At 50.5% G+C, this 23,027-nt stretch overlaps 1 protein-coding gene across 4 annotated transcripts in view; it reads left to right on the top strand.

The window, feature by feature from the left end:
* Nucleotides 1-23,027, top strand: part of POR (cytochrome p450 oxidoreductase) — a 77,861-nt gene that overhangs the window by 34,710 nt on the left and 20,124 nt on the right. For all 4 annotated transcript variants that reach the window (XM_045389663.2, XM_005549338.4, XM_005549337.4 and 1 more), the window contains exon 2: nt 8,723-8,914. In XM_045389663.2, coding sequence (XP_045245598.1) covers nt 8,727-8,914 — 188 coding nt within the window. In that variant the 5' untranslated portion in view covers nt 8,723-8,726. The remainder of the gene's footprint in view (nt 1-8,722; nt 8,915-23,027) is intronic.

The following is a 23,027-nucleotide window of genomic DNA, read 5'->3' as shown; positions in this document are numbered from 1 at the left end:
GTCTTAGAACCGAAACATACAATAGCCAAAATAGGAAACTGAATGGATGACTCCGCAGCAAAATGGAGAAGACAGAAGATAATCCGTGAACTTGAAGTTAGAGTAGTAGAAATTACCTAACCCAAACAACAGAAACTAGACTAAAAACCAAAACAAAACAAATGAACAGAGCCTTAGGATTTTGTGGGACTAATAAAAGATCTAACTTTCATGTCACCAAAGTCCCAGGAGAAGAAGAGAAAGAGAGTGAGGCCGAAAAGTTATTTAAAAAATAATGGTGGCCGGGCACAGTGACTCACTCCTATAATCCCAGCACTTTGGGAGACTGAGGCGGGCAGAATCCCAGGAGTTCGATACCAGACTGGGCAATGTGGCAAAACCCTGTCTCTACTAAAAATACAAAAATTAGCCAAGTGTGGTGTGGTGAGGCACACCTGTAGTCCCACCTACTTGGGAGGCTGAGGCAGGAGGATCCCTTGAGCCCAGGAAGTTGAGGCTGCAGTGAACTGTGATTGTGCTACTACACCTCCAGCCTGGGTGATAGAGCGAGACCTTGTCTCCTTAAAAAATAATAATAATAAATGAAAAGTTGCTGTATTTTGTAAAAGACATAAATCTACAGATTCAAGAAACAACCTCACAGAGGGTAAACACAAATCTGCACCAACATCTCAGTATGGATAATAAACTTCATGGGCACTCTGGCTATGGAGCAATCTGTTTGAGTCATTCTTGGACACTGCTTTTTAATAGGTCACCTTGGAGAGTGTAGTGTTCCCCGAGCACCTCTCAGTCTCTGGGGGTTGTGCTGTCAGGCAACAGTAGGGTATGGTTCTATGAGGGTTTTCCCTCATCTTGAAGCCACTAAACCTTGGCAGAGGGGTTTGTGAACCCAAATGACCCCGCTCCACCTGCAGGCAGAAGGTGGATGCCAGAGCCTTGTCTGGGTGGCTGTGACGTGACAGTGACAGTCAGCTAAAGGGCTGACTAAATTACATGTTTTATTTCTCTTTCCTTCCTTGTTACTGCTTTGATTGGGGTGTCTGACTCATGCCAGTATCAGTGCTGAGTTGGTTGCTCGATCTTGTTTACTGACCAGAAGTTGCAAACAGCAAATGCAAAACTGCAAATACTTCCTGGAAGACAACCTGTTCTAGTGTTGCAAACGGTTGGCCTCAGAGAGCCCTTGTGTTCTTATGTCATTCTCCCTTTCAGAAGCTGGTGAGGCTCCCGCCAGTGCCTCCCAGCCTGTGTGCCCCCTGATTTGTTTGTCCATCTTGCTCGGTGGTGTGCGGGACCGGAGCTGTTGCCCTTGATTGCTACCTTGGCAGGAATCAGTCAGCTACTGAAATTGACAAGGAATTGTGGTCAAGCTATACATGCATAGTTTTTACCCTTCTCTGTCTGTATGTTGTATTTTATAATAATGAAAACTTATGTAGAGACCTAACTTATAATAAAAGATCAAGTCAGATCTGCTCTATTTAGAGTTGGGGAGATGTGTTTGGCTGGTATTTTGACATGTGCCTTTTTCTGTGCCTAATTTTTTTTTTTTGAGACAGGATCTCACTCTGTTGCCTAGACTAGAGTGCAGTGGTGTGATTATGGTTCACTGCAACCTCAACCTCCTGGGCTCAAGTGATCCTCCTACCTCAGCCTGCCACATAGCTGGGACTACAGGTGCGCACCATCACACCTGGCTAATTTTTGTATTTTGTGGTAGAACTGGGGTTTTGCCATGTTGCCCAGGTTGGTCTTGAACTGCTGAGCTCAAGCAGTCTGCTCGCCTTGGCCTCTCATAGTGCTGAGATTACAGGCGTGAGCCATCACACCCAGCTCTGTACCTAATTTTACAGATGAGAACATCCAAAGCCTTCTGTTGGTAAGGGGTGTGTCTGGGATCCCAGCCAGCTGGTGTGGCAAGAGCCTGGTCTAGTTCTTGTTTGCTGCTTGGACTGATACTGTCTTTGGCCACATGAGCTCTACGTTGTCCCCTGTTCCTTTTGCTGAAGGTATAAAGAAGAAACTCAGAGATTAAAGCCTCTTTCAGGGCAGAAGGCTCACGCAGGCTTCCAGAACCTCCTCGGAGTGCCTGTAGGGACTACCTGATCTGGAAGAGAGTTGTCAGTCAAGACATGCAGAGTTTTCCCATCAGAGTATGTGGGATAGCAGAAGTGGCTCCCAAACTGTGCCAGGGCACTGCAGCAAACTCACAAGTGCCTCATTCGCAAATGCGGCAGATGTTTAATTCTATTGAACTCCATGCAAAGTGCTAGCTTGGGACAGTTCACAGTTCCAACATGAGATCCTTGCTGCGTTCCTTCTTAGGATTTTACATCTTTGCGAAGCTGGGTTTGCAGTGATTGTTCGGACCTAACTACTTTATACGTGAAACTGTTAGGCATTTTTTTGGCCTACGGATACCGTGAAAAATTTGCTGAGATAGAGGGGCTCCACAAACGAAGGACATTTGGGATCTGTCCAGATAGGTACACTAGAAGCCCAACGTGTATTTTATTTGTTTATTGATTGCTTGGGACAGAGTCTTGCTTTGTTGCCCAGGCTGGAGTGCAAGTGGCACGATCTTGGCTCACTGCAACCTCCGCCTCCCGGGTTCAAGCGATTCTCCTGCCTCAGCCTCCCGAGTGACTGGAATTACAGGCACCCGCCACCACGCCTGGCTAATTTTTGTATTTTCAGTAGAGATGGGGTTTCACCATGTTGGCCAGGCTGGCCTCAAACTCCTGACCTCAAGTGATGTGCCTGTCTCAGCCTCCCAAAGTGCTGAGATTATAGGTGTGAACCACCGTGGCAAGCCCCAAAGTGTGTTTTAAATCTTTGCACTTAATGTTTTTGATTCCTGCACATTTCATGTTGCATGTATCATAATACTTTCACCGATTCCCTTCATTCCCTTGAGTAGTTATTGCGCACTGGATTCTGCGCCAGGGAAGTGTGTGCTGGGGAGGTGACGGTGGAGCTGAGGTCTGAAGAATGAGTACGAACTGCGAGAGGAGGAGCATCTCAGACACCTGTCAGGCTCTGGGGCAGGACCACAAAGGTGCGAGCTGGAGAGTGGCTCACGGTGGGGCTGGAGAGATGGTGGGTGTCTGTGTGTGCATCAAGGGGAAAATGGTTAAGTTTCTTAACCCAGGGACTCATCTGTGGCCTCAGCCCCCAGGTACCCTGCTTGGATCCTGGGATTCCTCCAAGCTTAACCTCCTTGAGAGGCCTTCCTTTCCCATCGCATGCCAGACGCAGAGGTGCCTGAGATGCTGCTCTTCCCTCCAGGAGCTCACACTGAGTGAGAGAGAGACCCATGTCCTAAGTAGAGGGCGGTGAGCACAGCCCGCTGGGAAGCTGGGCCTATTTCTCGTTTTGCCCCTCGGGTGAGGTGCTTACCCCTTGTAGCCTCATCTGTAGCTCAGGGCCTTGGATAAAGTGATGGCTGAGTCCTTCCTGCCACACCTGTCTTCTCTCAGAAGTAGTTTGATATTTCAGAGTCAAAGCTGCTGGGAACATTCTCGTTCTGTGGAGCCTCCAGGCTGAGCGCTGGGAGTGCCCAGTGTGCTGGTCGGGGCTGGGGGCCACTCAGGGTCAAGCGCCAACCCTGTTGGCTGCAGGGAGTCAGTCACAGCCTCAAGGAGCAGCTCCTGTTCCTTTCTGTGGTGTCACGCATTAGTTTCCTTAGCTTCGTGAGACTGTGTGGTCCTGACTCTGAACTCAGGGAAGAGGCTGAAAGAAGCTGGGAGTGCAGGTGTTAGAGACAGGCAGCGTGAAGAGGAGGGAATAGAGTCGGCCTCGCAGACTGTCCTGATGGAGTTGTAGTGTGGTTTTCAGATTGTAAAGGCATTCCATAGTCTGTAAGCCAAGCACTGCCAATCCAGGTACCCGAAAATCAGAAGGTTCTTGCCTTCTGATCACGTTTGTTTATTCAACAAATCAACATAAATGCTCATATGCCAGTCTGTGAACTAAGCCAAGTCCCTGCCCTTGTAGGGCTGACCCTCTAGTCAGGGAGATAGCTAGTGGTGGGGTAATGTATAATATAATTTCAGGTAGGGATAAGCTCCGTTGAGGGGTCAGAGGGTAGGGATTGTGGCCAGGGGGCAGTTGTAGATTCTATTCTCAGGCGTAGTCTCTCTGAGATGGTGGGTGACATCTGAGCAGAAATTTAAATGAGGGAGTGAATTTTGCAAATAACGAGATGGCCATGTGCAAAGGCCCTGAAACAGAAGGAGACCGGTGTGACCTGCAAGATGTGAAGAAGGGGAGCGTAGTAAGAAATATGGGTGGTAGGAGACCAGGCGCTGTGGCTCACACCTGTAATCCCAGCACTTTGGGAGGCCGAGGTGGGCGGGTCATGAGGTCAGGAGATCGAGACCATCCTGGCTAACACGGTGAAACCCCATCTCCACTAAAAAATAAAAAACATTAGCCAGGCGTGGTGGCGGGCGCCTGTAGTCCCAGCTACTCTGGAGGCTGAGGCAGGAGAATGGCGTGAACTCAGGAGGCGGAGCTTGCAGTGAGCCGAGATCACGCCACTGCACTCCAGCCTGGGAGACAGCGCAGACTCCGTCTCAAAAAAAAAAAAAAAGAAGAAATGTGGGTGGTGGGAGTGTGGCTTCCAAGGGCCAGATGGTAATGGGCCTTATGAGCTATGTAAAGACTTCAGGGCTTTGTTGTTGTTTTTGAGATGGAGTCTCGCTCTGTCACCCAGGCTGGAGGAGTGGCATGATCGCGGCTCATTACAACCTCCACCTCCCAGGTTCAAGCGATTCTCCTGCCTCAGCCTCCCCAAGTAGCTGGGACTGCAGGCACACCCCACCATGCCTGGCTAATTTCTGTATTTTTAGTAGACAGAGTTTAGCTATGTTGGCCAGGCTAGTCTTGAACACCTGACCTCACGATCCACCCGCCTCGGCCTCCCAAAGTGCTGGGATTACAGGCATGAGCCACTGTACCCGGCCACTTTAGGTTTTTGTATGAAGTATAATGTGAAGACATTTCAGGGTTTTTGTTTTTGTTGTTTTTTTGAGGTGGAGTCTCACTCTGTTCCCCAGGCTGGAGTCTGGAGTGCAGTGGTGTGATCTCAGCTCACTGCAACCTCCGCTTCCCAGGTTCAAGTGATTCTCCAGCCTCAGCCACCTGAGTAGCTGGGATTACAGGTGCGTGCCATTGCATCTGGCTAATTTTTGTATTTTTAGTAGAGACAGGGTTTCACCATGTTGGCCAGGCTTGTCTCAAACTCCTGACCTCAGGTGATCTGCCTGCCTCGGCCTCCCAAAGTGCTAGGATTACAGGCATGAGCCACCGTGCCTGGCCCATCTCAGGGTTTTGATCTTTTTTTTTTTTTTTTTTTTTTTTAGAGACGGAATCTCGCTCTGTCACCCAGGCTGGAGTGCTGTGGCGCGATCTTGGCTCACTGCAAGCTCCGCCTTCTGGGTTCACACCGTTCTCCAACCTCAGCCTCCCTCCTCTGTGGCTGGGACTACAGTCCCTCCTGTAGCTGGGACTACATGCGCCTGCCACCATGCCCGGCTAATTTTTTGTATTTTTTTTTTTGTAAGTAGAGATGGGGTTTCAGCGTGTTAGCCAGGATGGTCTCAATCTCCTGACCTCGTGATCCACCCACCTCGGCCTCCCAAAGTGCTGGGGTTATAGGCGTGGGCCACTGTGCCTGGCCAACCTGACTTCCTTTGTAAAGCATCCCCCTGGCCGCTGTGTGGGGAATGGCACGTCCGTCAGGAGTCTCTTGCAGTGATTACGTGGGTGCAGATGTGCGTTAACCTCACTCCCAGCGTCGTCGATTTATTAGTAGGAACTGCCATGAGTTATGCAGTCAGCTTGAGTCTGTGTCGAGAAGGACTTCACTTCATGGGCATTAGATCTCTTCTGGAAAATGAGGGGACCGGTCACTTGGGGAATTAGAAGGGAGGAGGGTGAGGGACAGGCAGCGCAAGTTTCTTGGCTGCTGCCTTGTGATAGATAACAGCTAGACAGCTAGGGGAGTTCCTCTGTCACCATGGCACTCCCAACTGGTTCCAGTCAGGCCCTGAGTGTCTGCTGCCTCATGATTCTGCGGGACAAGTCCTTCCAGAATCTGTCAAAGCAGATCCTAAATGCCTCTCCGTCTGGTTCTATGAAAATGTGACAGGTGGCTCATAAGCTTGACAGAGATCCTGATATGACTAGCATTAAGCAAATATTAAATGTGTTAATAAGATTAAATATAAATGGTTTTCTCTGGGGACAACAGAATTCACTTTGTCCTTTAATGTCGTATCAAAAAACCTGGCCAGGTGCGGTGGCTGATGCTTGTCATCCCAGCACTTTGGGAGGCCGAGGCAGGTGGATCATGAGGTCAGGAGTTTGAGACCAGCCTGACCAACATGGTGAAACTCTGTCTTTGCTAAAAATACAAAAATTAGCTGGGTGCAGTGGCGTGTGCCTGTAGTCCCAGCTGCTCAGGAGGCTGAGGCAGGAGAATCACTTGAACCCGGGAGGCAGAGGTTGCAGTGAGCCGAGATCGCATCACTGCACTCCAGCCTGGGTGACAAAGCGAGGCTCTGTTCCCCCCCCCGCCAAAAAAAAAAGTCATATCAAAAAAGCCAAATTGAGGCCAGGCACAGTGGCTCACGCCTGTAATCCCAGCACTTTGGGAGGCCGAGGTGGGTGGATGACCTGAGGTCAGGAGTTCGAGACCAGCCTGGCTGACATAGTGAAACCCCGTCTCTACTAAAAATACAAAATCAGCCCAGGAGTGTTGGCGGGCACCTGTAGTCCCAGGTACTCTGGAGGCTGAGGCAAGAGAATCGCTTGAACCCGGGAGGTGGAGGTTGCCGTGAGTTGAGATGGCGCCATTGCACTCCAGCCAGGGCGACAGAGAGAGACTGTATCTCAAAAAAATAAAATAAAAAAGAAAGAAAAAAGCTAAATTGAGATGAGCTCAAACCATTGGAAAAGCATCTCAGATTAGTGAGAAAGCAAAGACCCAAGCTCACGGGCCTGTCCTGAATGGCCTGTTCCCAGCAGGTTGTGTAGGGGTAGACTGATGCCCACAACCCTCGGATGCCCTAGCTTCGCAGACCAGCCCTGTGGTTTCCTGGTGACAGTGACAGCCATTGGCAGTCAGCTAGAACATGGTCTTTCATTGCCTAATTGCTGACACATGACTCAGGCTTTCCTGATTAAGTCTGGGTGCTCTGCTTGTGGTGAAAGAAACCCAGTCGGTCATCTCCGTGATTGCAAAATGGAATGATGTGAACTTCAGGGCTGAACCCAGCCTCCTCGGTAAGCAGCCGAAGCTGCTGTTTCAGGGACTCTCACTTGGACCTTTGTTGACTCATGTCAGATCTGCCTATCAGGTGTCGGTGGTGGAAAGACCAGTTGAGCATCTTTCGAGGGAACTAGGCTGGTGACATGGGGGTTCCCCAAGACTGCCTCTGATTCAGTGATTCACCAGGACTCACGGAACTCAGGAAAGCTTTTTGCCTACGATGACAGTTTATTACAGCAAAATGATGCAAATTAAAATCAGGAAAGGTCAAGGGCACATAAGGCAGAGTCCAGGAGAGGCCAGGCGTGAGTGTCCAGGTGGTCACACACGAGTTTCCATCATTGCTGGTCACACTTAATTCTCCCAGCAACGATGTGTGAGAGCACCTGTGAAGAACTGACACCTACGGAAGGTCACCCAAGCCAAGGTTTCCGGGGTTTTTATTGGTGGGTCAGTTGTGTAGGCGTGGAGCGTCTGGGTCCGAAGGCTTGCTTATTCCATCTCCAGTACCCACAGACATCGGACCGATACAGCACGATTCGAAACCCCAGGCACAGGGCCTCATGCCTGTAATCCCAGTGCTTTGGGAGGCCAAACCAGGGGAACCACTTGAGCCCAGGAGTTTGAGATATAGCAAGCCCCTGTCAGTAGGAAAAAAAATTAAAAATGAATGCAGTGGCACACCCCAGTAATCATAGAAGTTCTACTTGGAAGGCTGAGAGGATCACTTGAGCCCAGGAGTTTGAGGCTGTGAGCTGTGGTTGCACCACTGCACTCCAGCCTGGGTAACAGAGCAAGACTCTGTCTCTTAAAAAAGACAAACAAAAAAAGACACCCAGGCATAGGAAAGCGGGCATTCACCAGACATCTCATTGTTAACAGGAACTGTCTTCATAGCCCAAGGTCTTAGGAACACAGAGACACTCTTGCCAGGCAGGATAGTCCAAGGCTCGTGAATATCAGGAACCACTCAAGGGCCAGGCCTGGAGACTTTTGGAGCACGCAGGATTTAGGACAACCCCAGCCAGCCACACAGTTGGGGAAAGGGTTTGCTGCAAAGTGGTCCTGTCTCGCGTGGACTCCCTCCTGCCACCGTGCAGTGTCCTTGTGGGATTGGAGGAAGTTCCAGCACACTGAGTCAGTGGCTATCATTCTGTCTGTCTACCGGGGACTCAGTCCCAGCGGCAGCCTTAGCTTGCACCCCAGGACCACGCTGGGCTGGTGCTGACACCACTGGGGGCCGTCTGTTGTGTCAGCCTCAGTCCAAGGCTGTGGCTGTCTTGGCAGGAACCTGGCTTGGTGAGCCGCTCCTCCTACCCAGTGCAGTGACCATTTTCTGCAGCCCCAGGGGCATGAGGCCCAGCATTCAGGTGGGCACCCCAGCCAGCCTCAGGGGCATCCTGCTCCCCGGTGCTGACGTCTGCTGTTTCTGTCTCCTAACAGTTTCATGATCAACATGGGGGACTCCCACGTGGACACCAGCTCCACCGTGTCCGAGGCGGTGGCCGAAGAAGTATCTCTTTTCAGCATGACGGACGTGATTCTGTTTTCAGTCATCGTGGGCCTCCTAACCTACTGGTTCCTCTTTAGAAAGAAAAAAGAGGAAGTCCCTGAGTTCACCAAAATTCAGACATTGTAAGTGCCACCTCTCAGCCTCCTCTCTCTGTCCCTCTTCTGTCACCACTCCGAGCAGTGTCCTGCCCACGGGCCTCAGGCTGAAAGAAGCAAGGTTCCTTGTAGCATTTTGGGGCGACTCTTGGGTTTTGCCTTCTTGCTAGATTGTGCTTCAGCTCTCCCTTAATCATCTCCTATGTGGGGTTTATATAAGGCCCTTTTCTATCTGCTGTTTATTTGACCTTCAGAGGAAGCATTCCGAAAATGACACCAGTTTTCAGATTAAGAACCTCGGGCTCAAGGGTGTTAACGGGCCTGCCAAGGTCATGAGCCAGCAATAGCAGCACTAGAGCTGGAACCCTTTTTTCCCTTTTATTTATTTATTTGGAGACATGGTCTCACTGTATTGCCCAGTGCAATGGCAGTGGCATGATCAAGGTTCACTGCAGTCTCCACCTCCCAGGCTCAGGCAATCTTCCCACCTCAGCCCCCCAAGTAGCAGGGACTAAAGGTGTGCATCACTGTGCCCAGCTAATTATTTTTTATTTTTTATTTTTTGAGGCGGAGTCTTGTTCTGTCATCCAGTCTGGAGTTCAGTGGTGTGATCTCAGCTCACTGCAACCTCTGCCTCCCTGGGTTCAAGTGATTCTCTTGCCTCAGCTGCCTGAGTAACTGGGATTACAGGTGTGAGCCGCCACGCCCAGTCAAGTTTTATATTTTTTTTTATAGAGACAGGGAGTCACCGTGTTGCCCAGGCTGGTCTCGAACTCCTGGACTCAAGCGATCCGCACACCTCGGTCTCCCAAAGTGTTGGGATTACAGGCATGAGCCACAGTACCCAACCTAGAATTGACATTTTAAAGTCTTTTAAGGCTATAGCCACCTGGAACGCTGTGTGCTAATGAGCACAAAATCTCTGGACAGGCCTTATTTTGTTGCTCTTTTAAACTTTTCATGAAGCTTCCTTTTAAGAATAAGTGAAAAAGATGGATTCGTTAAAAGAAAAACGTTAAGGAAATAATAATACAGATGGTATGTCGATAGGAAAAAATGATACCGAAGGTCTGCCTAAGTGACTGCATCCCTGTGTCTCCAAGATTGATTTCCATAAGCCACACGGAAAAGTCATTCTCCAGACTTTAGGGTCCTGCAGCCACAATCACTTCCTGTGGTTACGCTTGGCTGTGTTTAACACCAATCTCAGACTGCAGAGGCCCGCGGCCAGGTTTGAGTGGGGTCCTGCCAGGTCAGGTCTGGGCTGAGGGAACTCCAGGGGCACGGGCCTGCTGCATTCAGGGACTCCCTGGATTTGGCAAGGGGCAGGTCTTCAGGCGCAGGATTGGGAGCCATTCTCAGACCAGAACCCCTTTCATTCTGTCTGCCTGCAGGGGACCCAGTCCCAGCTGCAGCCTTAGCTTGCACCCCAGGACCATCCCGGGCTGGTGCTGACACCAGTGGGGTCCGTCTGTCATGTCAGCTCCAGTCCAAGGCTGTGACTGTCTTGGGAGGAACAAGCCACATGGAAAAGTCATTCTCCAAGGCTGGGCATGGTGAAGCATGCAGCTCACATCAAATCCCAATTCCCTATTCCAAGCTGGGTGTCAGCCCTTCCCGCCAGAATACTTACAGCCTTCACACAGTAAAGCAAATATTCACGCAACACAATTCTTATACCATGGACAGGGAATTAGTTTTACATCTTTAAAAACTGGGTTCAGGGCCAGGCTCAGTGGCTCACGTCTGTAATTCCAGCACATTGGGAGGCCGAGGTGGGAGAAATCACCTGAGGTCAGGAGTTCGAGACCAGCCTGGCCAACATGGCGAAACCCCATCTCTACCAGAAATACAAAAACTAGCTGGGAGTGGTGGTGCACACCTGTAATTCCAGCTACTGGGGAAGCTGAGGCAGGAGAATCGCTTGAACCCAGGAGGCAGAGGTTGCAGTGAGCAAAGAATGCACCACTGCACTCCAGCCTAGGAGACAGAGTCCATCTCAAAAAAACAAACAACAGCAATAAAAAAACTGAGTTCAATCTTATCTCCATCATTGACTTACTGAGCAAATACTTCCTAAGGTCCTACCTGCGTGTCCCAGACACTATCTTAAGGCGTGTGGCCGCAGCTGTGAAGAAAATACATGAATGCTGTCTTCATCAAGCTTACACTCTAGTGGTGGGTGAACCCTGGGCAAGACCTTACCCTCATTCTGCCTCGGTTTCCTCATCTGCCAAATGGAGGCAGTAGTCCCAGTCTCGTGGGGCTTTTGTCTTAAATGAGGAAGAGTTTGTAAACTCACCTAGCACTGTCCCTGAGGGATAGGAGCTGTGTAGTGTTTGCATTGATTGTATTTTATGCCAGGCACTATGACGGGCACGATAAGGACCACAGAGCTGGCATTTACGTTAAGGAAGCTGGAAAATGAGGGTGTTGCAACATACTTTTTTTTTTTTTGAGACGGACTTTTGCTGTTGTCACCCAGGCTGGAGTGCAGTGGCTCAGTCTCGGCTCACTGCAACCTCCACCTCCTGGGTTCTCGTGCCTCAGTCTCCCGAGTACCTGGGACTACAGGCACAAGCCACCACGCCCGGCTAATTTTTGTATTTTTAGTAGAGATGGGGTTCACCATGTTGGCCAGGCTGGTCTCAAACTGCCAACCTCAGGTGAGCCGCCTGCCTCTGCCTCCCAAAGTGCTGGGATTATAGGCGTGAGCTACCGCACCTGGCCACAACTTACTTTTTAGAAATGCCTTGTGAACTGCTTTATCCTACATTGTCTAATCAGGGCCTCCTTGCAACAGCGCCGTGCGTTAGGCAGCTGGGTTGCCTCATTTATGCTCTCAGAGGGGTTCTGGGACGTGCCCGGGGCCAGATGCCTGGGAGGTTGCAGGGCCAGGCTGGAGAGACAGGCTTTGCCAGCCCTAAGAGAGAAGGAATTCCCTCTGGTGTGGGGATTGGACTGTGTCCTGCAGGAGGGGTGTTGGGCAGGTTCTTAAAGGTAGAGCCACACCCTGATGCTGAAAGGACTTTAGAGCAGAGGGCCTGAGATAGGAAGGGCAGATCAGCTGGAATCCAGCCCATCTTGTCCAGGGCTGGTACACGGTGCATTCCTGGTGTGGAATAGTACTTTTGATTAAAAAAAAACAAAAAAACAAAAAAACATAGTACTCAAGATAAAGAGACCAGGGTCCAGGACCCAGCTCCTGAACTGGCCCTCGTTCCCTTATCTGTAAAATGGAAGTTCTGCGCCCCCACCCTGAGTGAGGACATGGGTGGGCCCTGGGAGCCTGTGGAGCTGCCACCAAGGGAGGCAACATTCCTCTCATAGCTCATCTGTTCTCACATCACCTCCCTGGCCTTATAAGATGAACTTGAAGTAAAACCCATAGACTGTGGGAGCTGTGGGGTCCCAGAGCACTTGTATTTTGTTGATTCTCACTGTTTCTCTTCACCAGGATGCTGAAACTCTGTTCCCTCCACCTCATCATGATCTTCTAACCTTATGTGTGTGGAGGTCTGAAGTTTCCAGAGTCTTTTCTCTTCCCTCATTAAATCACACTGGATACCTGCTGTGGCCAGGGCTTTTACCTGTACACTGTACAAGAGAAATATTTCTAGTACCATGGCTAAATTGTGGACCCTGAAGTTGGGTGACTGAGGTTGAGTCCTGACTCTCCCACATTAGCCATCTGACATTGGCCAGGTGACTTCATCTTTCCAAGTCTGTGTCCCCAACTGTAAGCTGGAGGTAGTGATAGTACTTACCTCATAAGGCTGTGAAAACTGAGTTAATCAATCATAGAGCTCTTTGTTCAGTTCCTGGTGCGTAGTAGGCTCTCAGATGTTATTGATTGTTACTATTTATTTTTATTTTTTTGAGGCAGGGTCTCAATCTGTTGTTCAGGCTGGAATACACTGGCATGATCTCGGCTCACTGCAACCTCCACCTCCCAGGCTCAAGAGATCCTCCCACTTTGGCCTCCCAAGCAGCTGGGACTACAGGCGTGCACCACCACGCTTGGCTAATTTTTGTAATTTTTGTACAAATGGGCATCTGACCATGTTGCCCAGGCTGGTCTGCAACTCCCAGGCTCAAGCAGTCTGCCTACCTCAGCCTCCCAAAGTGTTGGGATTACAGGTATGAGGCACCGTGCCTGGCTGTGTGTTATTATTTTTAACCTTTTTATTAATATCATCTCTAATCTTACAAGAGCCCTTCCATGAAGTCATTAACAGCCCATTTGCGGATGAAGAAACCGAAGTGCCAGGGATTACGGAGTTTGCCCAAAGTCACCTAACTTCTAAGTCACGGCGGAGTTGGCTTTTGAATGAAGTCGGCAAGCTCCACAAGCCATGTTTTCTCTACTTTGCCATGCTGCTCCTAATTTAGTGTTAATAGGCCTCCTAAGATAGTGTTAGTCTCCTAAGATAGTGTTAATAGGCCTGGCGTGGTGGCTTACGCCTGTAATCCCAGTGCTTTGGGAGGCTGAGGCACAAAGATCGCTTGAGCCAGGAGTTCAAGACCAGCCTGAGCAACATAGGGAGACCCCATCTCTACAATAAACAATAAAAAGGATAGTGTTGGTTTGTTAATTACCCATAAGGAGAGTATTCCTTATCTGAAGTGCTTGTGGCCAGAAGTGTTTCAGAGTTTGGACTTTGGAATGTTTGCATTATGCTCACCAGCTGAGCATTTCTCATCTGAAAATCTGAAATGCTCCAAAGATTCTTCCCTTTGAGGATCATGTTGATGCTCAAAAAGTTTCAGATTTCAGACTTTTAGATTAGGGACATTCAGCCTGTAGATGTTATTTTACAAAACAGGAAGTTGGATGTAGTGGTTCACGCTTGTGATCCCAGCTCTTTGGGAGGTCAAGGCAGGAGGATTGCTTAAGCCCAGGAATTCGAGACCAGCCTGGGCAACATAGCAAGACCCTGTCTCTATAAAAAATACGAGAAAACTTAGGCTCAGGAAGGTCACCTAACTGATACAGCCAGGCCTCAAGCCTAGACCTCCTACCCTAAATCCCACATCAGTGTCCCTGGCTACCTGTATTTCAGTGAGCACAGGTGGTTTATAGCAACAGAACTGTGAGGAGTGATAGGGCTTAGCATGGGGAAAGTATGCGGTCCAGGGCTGTATCAGGCATTTTCACCATGATTTCTGGTGGCTTCTAGAATTGGCATTTATTTATTTTGTTTTAGAGACAGGGTCTCGCCCCATCACCCAGGCTAGTGCAGTGGCGTGATAATCAGTTCACTGCAACCTCAGCCTCCGGGGCTCAAGCAATTCTCTTGCTTCAGCCTCCCAGGTTGCTGGGATTACAAGCACCCACCACGATGCCCGGCTAATTTTTGTATTTTTAGTAGAGATGGAGTTTCACCACGTTGGCCAGGCTAGTCTCAAACTCCTGACCCCAAGTGATCTGTCCACCTGGGCCTCCCAAAGTGCTGGGATTACAGGTGTGAGCCACCGTACCGGGCCAAACACATTAAAAAAAAAAAAACACTTGGTGGGATTTTTGTTGGAATCGGATTGAATCTGTAGATTAATATAGGAAGAGTTGACATCCTATAATATTGAGCCTTCTATTCCATGAACATTGTTTTATCCCTCCCGGGAGGTCTTTTGGACTGTTTGTAACAGCAATTAACGACTTGTTAGAGAGGAGTGGTGATGAGCAACAAGTTCTTTTTCATAATAATAGTAGTAGTAATGATAATAAATGGCTCTTTCTGCCAGGCGTGATGGCTCACTCCTGGAATCCTCACACTTTAGGAGGCGGAGGCAGGTGGATTGCTTTGAGCCCAGGAGTTCCAAGATCAGCCCGGCAACATGACGAAACCCTGTCTCTATGAAAAAAATACAAAAATTAGCCAGGCATAGCCAGGCGTGGTGGCTCATGCCTGTAATCCCAGCACTTTGGGAGGCCGAGGTAGGTGGGCCACGAGGTCAGCAGATCGAGACCATCCTGGCTAACCCGGTGAAACCCCGTCTCTACTAAAAAATACAAAAAATTAGCCGGGCATGGTGGCGGGTGCCTGCAATCCCAGCTACTTGGGAGGCTGAGGCAGGAGAATGGCGTGAACCCGGGAGGCGGAGCTTGCAGTGAGCTGAGATCGCGCCACTGCACTCCAGCCTGGGCAACAGGGCGAGACTCCGTCTCAGGAAAAAAAAAAAAAAAAAAAAAAAAGCCAGGCATGGTAGCGTACTCCTGTAGTCCCAGCTACTCAGGAGGCTGAGGTGGGAGGATCACCTGAGCCTGGGATGCCAAGGCTGCAGAGTGCTGAGGTCACACCACTGCACTCCAGCCTGGGCAACACAGCAAGACCCCATCTCAGTAATAATAATAATGATGATGATGAATGACTCTTTCATGTCCCCTCCCACTTACTCAGGTTGCATCTCTGAACAGAGCATTTCACACTGGGGCAGCTCATGCCCTAAGGGAGCCCTAGGGAATGCTCAACCTCCTGAATAGCTGGGAGGACAGGCACATGCCACTGTGCCCAGCTAATTTTTTTTTTTTTTTTTTTGAGACAGAGTCTCACTCAGGCTGGAGTGCAGTGGCACAATCTCAGCTCACTGCAAGCTCCGCCTCCCGGGTTCACGCCATTCTCCTGCCTCAGCCTCCCGGGTAGCTGGGACTACAGGTGCCCGTCACCACACGCGGCTAATTTTTTGTATTTTTAGTAGAGATAGGGTTTCACCATGTTAGCCAGGATGGTCTCGATTTCCTGACCTCGTGATCCGCCCACCTCGGCGTCCCATAGTGCTGGGATCACAGGCGTGAGCCACCGCTCCCGGCCTAATTTTTTTTTTTTTAAAGACAGGGTCTCGCTCTGTTGCCTAGGCTGGGTCTTAACCTCCTGGCCTCAAGCAGTCTCCCTGCCTCAGCCTCGCAAAGTTCTGAGATCACTCACTGGGTAGGATCCAAAGTCCCGCAGGATCCAGGGCTCCTGTGGGCTCTCTCTCCTGTGGGCCCAGCAGCTTTGCTTACCCGTGTAGAGCAACACCGCATGGCGTGCCCTCTTGGTGATGGAATTTGTATTTTTGCCTCCCATGGCGCAGAGAGCGTCCCATTTCTGTCTGGGTCCCTAGCTTACTGCAGGGCCGCCTGTCGGAGGGAAGCTCCTCAGAGAATGGCCGTTGAATTAACCAAGGCTAAATCTGTATGTGTGACTGACTCTAGGGAAACCCGTGGCCTCCAGGCTGGGGTTGGCTTACACAGTATTTTTTAAAAATATATTTTAATTAGAATATTTAAAGGTGTGGCAATGTCAGGCCTGGCGTGGTGGCTCATGTCTGTAATCCCAGCAGTTTGGGAGGCCGAGGCAGGTGGATCACATGAGGCCAGGAGTTTGAGACCAGCCTGGCCAACATGGCAAAACCCTGTCTCTACAAAAAATACAAAAATTAGCTGGGCATGGTGGCGCGTGCCTGTAATCCCAGCTACTCAGGAGGCTGAGGCAGGATACTCACTTGAATCCAGGAGGTGGAGGTTGTGGTAAGCTGAGATCATGCTGCTGCACTCCAGCCTGGGCAACAGAGTGAGACAAAAAAAAAAAAAAAGGCAATATCAAATGAAAACTCAGGCTTATAGCTTCCTTAAAAAAAAAAAAAAAAAAAAATCAGAGGATCTCATCATACTGGACCCACGGTGATGCCCACCAGGTGTGGGGCAGCTGAGCAGCAGCCGTGTTCTGCACGAGGCCTGTGCGCTGCGTTCACCCTGACCCTCCGGCCAGCTCAGGCTGCTGTGCTCATGTTGCCTCCACTGTCCCTGAGAAGCTCTGCAGCACCCCCTGCACCTTTGCTTTGCTCCTGGAACGCGACAGTTCTTTGAAGAAAAATAAACCTTCTATGGAACATTTCAGACACCAGAGTGTAGGGCACAGGAGGGTGGACCCCATATGCCTCCAGCCCCCAGTTTTCATAACTACCCACTCCTTGCCAGTCTTGTTTCTTTCCGTTGCCCCCTCTACCGCATCTGTCCTGGATGATTTTAATGCAATCCCCAAATGTCATATTTCATCAGGAAATATTTCAGTCCTCTAAAATTCAAGGACTCGCGGGGCATGGCAGCTCACGCCTATAATCCCAGCACTTTGGGAGGCCGAGGCAGGAGAATCACTTGAAGCCAAGTGTTTGAGATCAGCCTGGACAACATAGCAAGACCCCATCTTTACAAAAAAATACAAATATTAGCCAAGTGTGGTGGCTTATGCCTGTGGTTCCAGTTACTCAGAAGGCTGAGGTGGGAGGATCACTTGAGCCCAGGAGGTTGAGACTGCAGTGAGCCATGATTGTGCCACTGCACTCCAGCCTGGACGGCAGAGCGAGACCCTGTCTCAAAAAAAAAGTAAACTTCAAGGATTCTCCTTTCTGAACATAACACAGTGCCATCTTCACACCTTGCAAGTCAACAGTAATTCTTCAGCATAGTTACATACCCAGACAACATTTATTCATAGTTCCCTGATTGACTGATCAATGTTTGATTTTAACAGTTTTTGTTTGTTTAATTCAGGATCTAAACAAGACCTATACCCTGCAGTTGATTAATCTTACTTTTGGGAGAGGTCAGGTATATTACGGTATAATTTACATACAGTAAGATGTCCCCCTCCCTCCCTTTTTTTGAGACAGGGTCTTGGTCTGTCACCTAGGCTGGAGTGCAGGGGTGTGATCAGGGCTCGCTACAGCCTCTGCCTCCCAGGCTCAAGGGGATCATCCCATCTCAGTCTCCTGAGTAGCTGGGGCTACAGGCATGTGCCACCACACTTGGCTAATTTTTCTTACTAATTTTAGTAGAGACAAGGTCTCACTACGTTGCCCAGGCTGGTCTTGAACGTCTGAGTTCAAGCGATCCTCTTGCCTCAGCCTCCCAAAGTGCTAGGATTAGGATTACAGGCATGAGCCACTGCACTGGGCCAAAATTTTCCTTTTTAAGTGCACAATTTCGTGAGTCTTGACAGATGTATGTGATTCTATAATAAGTGTCACATTCGAGATCTAGAACATTTCATCACTCCAAAACGTTCCTGTCCTACCTCTTTGCAATCATTCTCCTCCACCTGGTAATCAGCCTCTGGCAACTGCCAATCTGATTTCTGTCCCTGTAGCTTAACCTTTTCCAAAGCATCACGTAAATGGAATGATAGCGCCACAGGCTGCTGTGCCAGAGGTTTCTCCTTAGCGACACGTCAGATCCCTTTCCATTCCTCAGCTTCTCTTCCATCCCGTTTCTTCTTTGAAACATTTGTATCACCGTTTCCCACAGTCTGGATTTTCCTAATGACGTCCCCCTGGAGATTGCTTTTGAAAAGCCACAAAAGATCTCGTTTTCCTGAGTGACCTTCCTTTTGGGGCCTGCTCTTGACAGAAAGTCCGGGAGAGCCGGGGGTCAGTGCTGCCAGCATCACATGTGTCTATTTTTCATCTCCTGAGTGCTGGCAGATGGGACGTGGATCCAGGGGTCTTGTCACATCCAGTTCAGGGTCACTTTCTCTGTAGTGAGGTCCTTGGCTCCACCGAGCATGAAAAGAGAAACACAAATGAGACTGACAAAGAGGAAAGCACGAGGGGAAGCCTGTGGCCTCGAGAGTAGACGGTGCAGGGGGCCCGCTGCCTCCCGCTGCTGTGGGAACAGCCAGGACATGGGTCAGGATATTTCCGCCACTTCTGCAAGCACAGCTCTGGGTTTTCTGCTGCCACCTGACCTCCAAAGGGGCCTCACCTCCTCTCCTTCCTTTCATGGTCCCTGATGCAACAGGGGTGGTTTCTGTGACTCTGACAAGTGCTTGAAACTCCAGACACGGGCTGTCAGGAACTGCCTTGCAGAGCGCATGGCGTCTGACCTCCTGACTTCACTGGGCCCTGTCTGGGTGCAGGAGGGGGAGCTGTGGATGGCACAGTGGGACACATGCTCTACCGGCCTGGGGGTAGTGGGAATGCAGAGGAGGGGCACCCGCCACTGGGGGTGTGTCAGGGATGAGATGCCCCCACAGGAGCCTGGGAGGCCAAGTAGGAGGCTGGGGGAGAGCTGCTTGTGCAGAGGCTGGGAGGCGAGGACACACACGGCTGCTCTGAGGGAGCCACGTGCTGGTGGAGCCCAGGCACAGGTCACCAAGGGAATTGGGTCGTGGGGGGTCAGAGGTCATAAAAGGTGTTGGGGTCACCAAGGAAGTCGGGTCACAGAGGGAGCAGACACAGGAGAGCATCTTAGAGGGCCTTGGGACCTTCCAAGGTGTATGGATTTTTTCCCCAGCTTTATTGAGGTATAAATGACAAAAATTATATGTATTTTTCAGAGCATCTAAGTTTTTTTCTTTTTGTTTCTTTCTTTTTTTTTTTTTTTTTGAGATGGATTCTTACTCTGTGGCCCAGGCTGGAGTGCAGTGGCACAGTCTTGGCTCACTGCAACCTCTGCCTCCCGGGTCCAAGTGATTCTCCTGCCCCAGCTTCCTGAGTAGCTGGGAGTACAGGTGCCTGCCACCACGCCCAGCTGATTTTTGTATTTTGAGTAGAGATGGGGTTTCACCATGTTGACCAGGCTGGTCTCGAACTCCTGATCTCAAATGATCCACCCACCTCAGCCTCCCAAAGTGTTGGGATTACAGGCATGAGCACCGCGCCCAGCCTAAGCATTTTTTTCTTTTTTTTCTCTTTGAGATGAAGTCTCACTTATGTCCCCCAGGCTGGAGTGCAATGGCACAATCTCGGCTCACTGCAACCTCTGCCTCCCGGGTTCAAGCAATTCCCCTGCCTCAGCCTCCTGAGTAGCTGGGATTACAGGTGCCTGCCACCACACACGGCTAATTTTTATATTTTTAGTAGAGACGGGGTTTCACCATGTTGGCCAGGCTGATCTTGAACTCCTGACCTCAGGTGACCCACCTGCCTCAGCCTTCCAAAGTGCTGAGATTACAGGCATGAGCCGCCGCACCTGGCCAGCATTTTTCTTTGTAAATTTTATTTTTCCCAGCTTTAAAATGACATAATTGACAAATAAAAATTTTAGACATAGATTTAAAATTATGTAAGTTTAAAGTATGCAGTGTGATGTGTTGATATACATATCTTAGCTGGGTGTGGTGGTTTACACCTGTAATCCCAGCTATTTGGGAGGCTGAGGTGAGAGGATCGCTTGAAGCCTGGAGGTCAAGGCCAGCTTGGGCAACATAGCAAGACCTCGACTCTACAAAACTTAAAAAAAACATTTAAAAATGAGCTGGGCATGGTGGTGTGGACCTGTCATCTCAGCCCTTTGGGAGGCTGAGGTGGGAGGATTGCTTGAACCCAGGAGTTGGAGGCTGCAGTGAGCTATGGTCACACCGGTGCACTCCAGCGTGGGCAATGGAGCGAACTCCATCTCTAGAAAAACTAAAAAAATCAATTTAAAAAAATGATATATGTGGATGACGCTAAAGGGGGGTTGGGGAAACCTTTGTAGGAGGGCGGTGTCTGGAGAGCGGTGGCCCCATGAAGCGCCATTTGGAGCTGGAGTGGAGGGGGCTGACTTGGAAGCAGGAAGGTGGGCTCGGACGCTGCTGGCCTCAGTCCGGCAGAAATTGACCAGGGCTGCATGTCACAGATGGAGAGCCGAGCGCAAATGTAGGTGTCAATGGATGTGAGAAAGGGCTCCAAGCCAGGGCTTTTGAAAACTTAATTCTGGGACCCTCATCACCCATCAGAGGTAATGTTCTTATCCCCATTTTACAAATGGCAGTGCTGATCTGAGGAGAGGGTGAGTGACCTGGCCAAGGCTGATGTTAGCACATGAGAGCTGGGATTCCAGCCTGGGGCTTCCTGCACCACGCTTTTGCTCCCTCGGACCCCTGGCTCTTGTCATGGCCACCCCAGCCCACTCCTTTCCATCCCCTTTGATTGCACACAAGAGCAGAGCCACTTTGTGCCAGAGCAGATCATCTTACTGTTTGAGAGTGTGGCCTTTTCTCTCTGTCACTGATGGACTGAATAACCCTCAGTTTCTCTTCTCTGTCTCCGGAAAAGTAGCCGTAGTCCTGGCCACCCCTGGCTCAGGGTCACTGCTGAGGTCGTCAGAAGAGCATCAGGGCTTTTGCGTGTGTGGAACAGCACAGCAGGCTTTCTGAGCCTCACAGACTTGCTCACGGAGTCCTGATGTGAACACATGTTGGAGGACGTGGTTGGGGGGAACGAGGGAGCAGCAGCCCACCAGAGCCTTAGAGCGTCCTGAGGACACGGCCACAGGATCCTTGGGAAGGGCTGTGAGATGCACTCCCTCAACATGCCCGGGGCGCACTGGAGACGGGGTAGAGCGGGGGGAGGTGCACCTTGCTGGGGGAGCAGACAGGAACCCCGGGCGCTGGGCCGCTGTACTCTGGAGCTTTCACAGACCCGGAGTTGAATTACTGCTTCACCCCCAGCCTCACTGCCCTGTCAAAGTGGATAGAAACCCTTGCCCACTGCACGGGGTGGTGAAGATTAAATAAAGTAAAATAGAAAGCTTCTTGAATGCTAGCCAGCATACAGTAGGCACTCAGTAAGAAGTCATTCCCTTCCCCTTTTGTCTCTGACCTGTGGCCACTCACACCTGCTTTCGCCTCCCACTGCCTGCAGCCGGCTGTCTCCGGCAGCTGCCCTCCCCACGCGTTCATCAGTGTCCCTGTCCGCAGAGACAGCTGCTGGCTTCTATCTAAGCTCCAGCAAATTACTTTCTGTTTTCACCAAAGGCTGGCATTTCAAACCATTAACCCCGTGCCACAAGGCTCAGAAGGTCAAGAAATCTGGGCCCGCCTAGCGGAGCCCACTCTCTGTCCTGCCACGAGCAGGCTGCCCCCAACTCTGCTGCCATCATGCCTCTGTGCCTTAGCCGTCACCCCTTCTCGCTGTGGGCACCTGTGACCCTGGAGCCTGGAGAACGTGGCACTAGACGCTAGGCTCTGAAAGAGCTGGTCCAAAGTAGCTTCCCCATGTGTCGCTAAGGGCAGGGGACAGTCTCAGGAGAAATCGAGTCCACTGTGCAGAAAATCCAACCGGATTTGCTGTTTCCAGAAACATTCCCTCAGCGTCGCCTGGGACGGGAACAAAATGAACTGCACATCTTGGTTCATCTCGGTCCAAGTGACTCAGTGCTTTTCCCGCCCTCCCTCATCTTCCCCATGCGGTGGACTGCAGCCGACTTCTGATCCTGAACCCAGAAAGACTCCTGCTCCCAATTTAGGCGTGGAGAGCCCTAATTGGAACCATTCATGCTCCATTCTGGAGCCACGTGGTCTCTGCTCCAGGCCGGGGACAGCTGCTACCTCCACCACTGGAGCCTTGGGCTTTCTGGTTTTGTCTGTCTGGTTTTTTTGAGACAGGGTCTCACTCTGTCACCCAGGTTGGAGTGCAGTGGCACAGTCTTGGCTCACTGCAACCTTCACCTCCTAGGCTCAAGTGATCCTCCTACCTCGGCCTCCCAAGTAGCTGGGACCACAGGTGCGCACCACTACACCCGGCTAATTTTTGAATTTTTGGTAGAGACAGGCTGTTTCGCCATGTTGCCCAGGCTGGCCTCAAACTCCTGAACTGTGGTGTCCACCCACCTTGGCCTCCCAAAGTGCTGTACCGGCGTGAACCGCTGCACCCCGCCAAGCCTTGGGCTTTCAGATGGGCTGTTTGCACTCAGGAACCTTGGAAGGGTGCTCCCCAAGACAGAACATCGCCACCGTGAACGGAGCCCACCTTGCCAGGCATTTCCCCGACTGCCCTGATGGGAGGGGAAGGTGTGTCTTTCACGGCACACAGGATGCTCCCCGCTGACGCGGACCCAGGGTCTTAGGCCCTGTTTTCCTGCAGTTCTTTTGTGTGGGGGAAGACGGGGACCAGATCTAATTTAATGTGATTGTGTGGTGCCCTGGCAGCAGGATCAGTGTGACTTCCTTTATGGAGAGCAGCCCTGCCATAGCAACCTGCAGGCTGCCTTCTAGAGTCTAGAAGAGCTTTGTTCCGCAGACATGACTTCCTTTTTTTCTTTTTTTTTTTTTTAAATGGGAAAGGGGGAGGGCGTGGGGAGAAGGGCTCTGATATAAACAGTTACCAAGGAGACCCGAGTCGGGGTTGGAAAGGTTTTCTCCTTCCCTCGGTCCATACAGAAGGAGGAGGGGTGTGT

Source organism: Macaca fascicularis, chromosome 3, assembly GCF_037993035.2.
Source record: "Macaca fascicularis isolate 582-1 chromosome 3, T2T-MFA8v1.1".
Lineage (NCBI taxonomy): Eukaryota > Metazoa > Chordata > Mammalia > Primates > Cercopithecidae > Macaca > Macaca fascicularis.
This window is presented reverse-complemented; position numbering and strand designations above follow the sequence as displayed.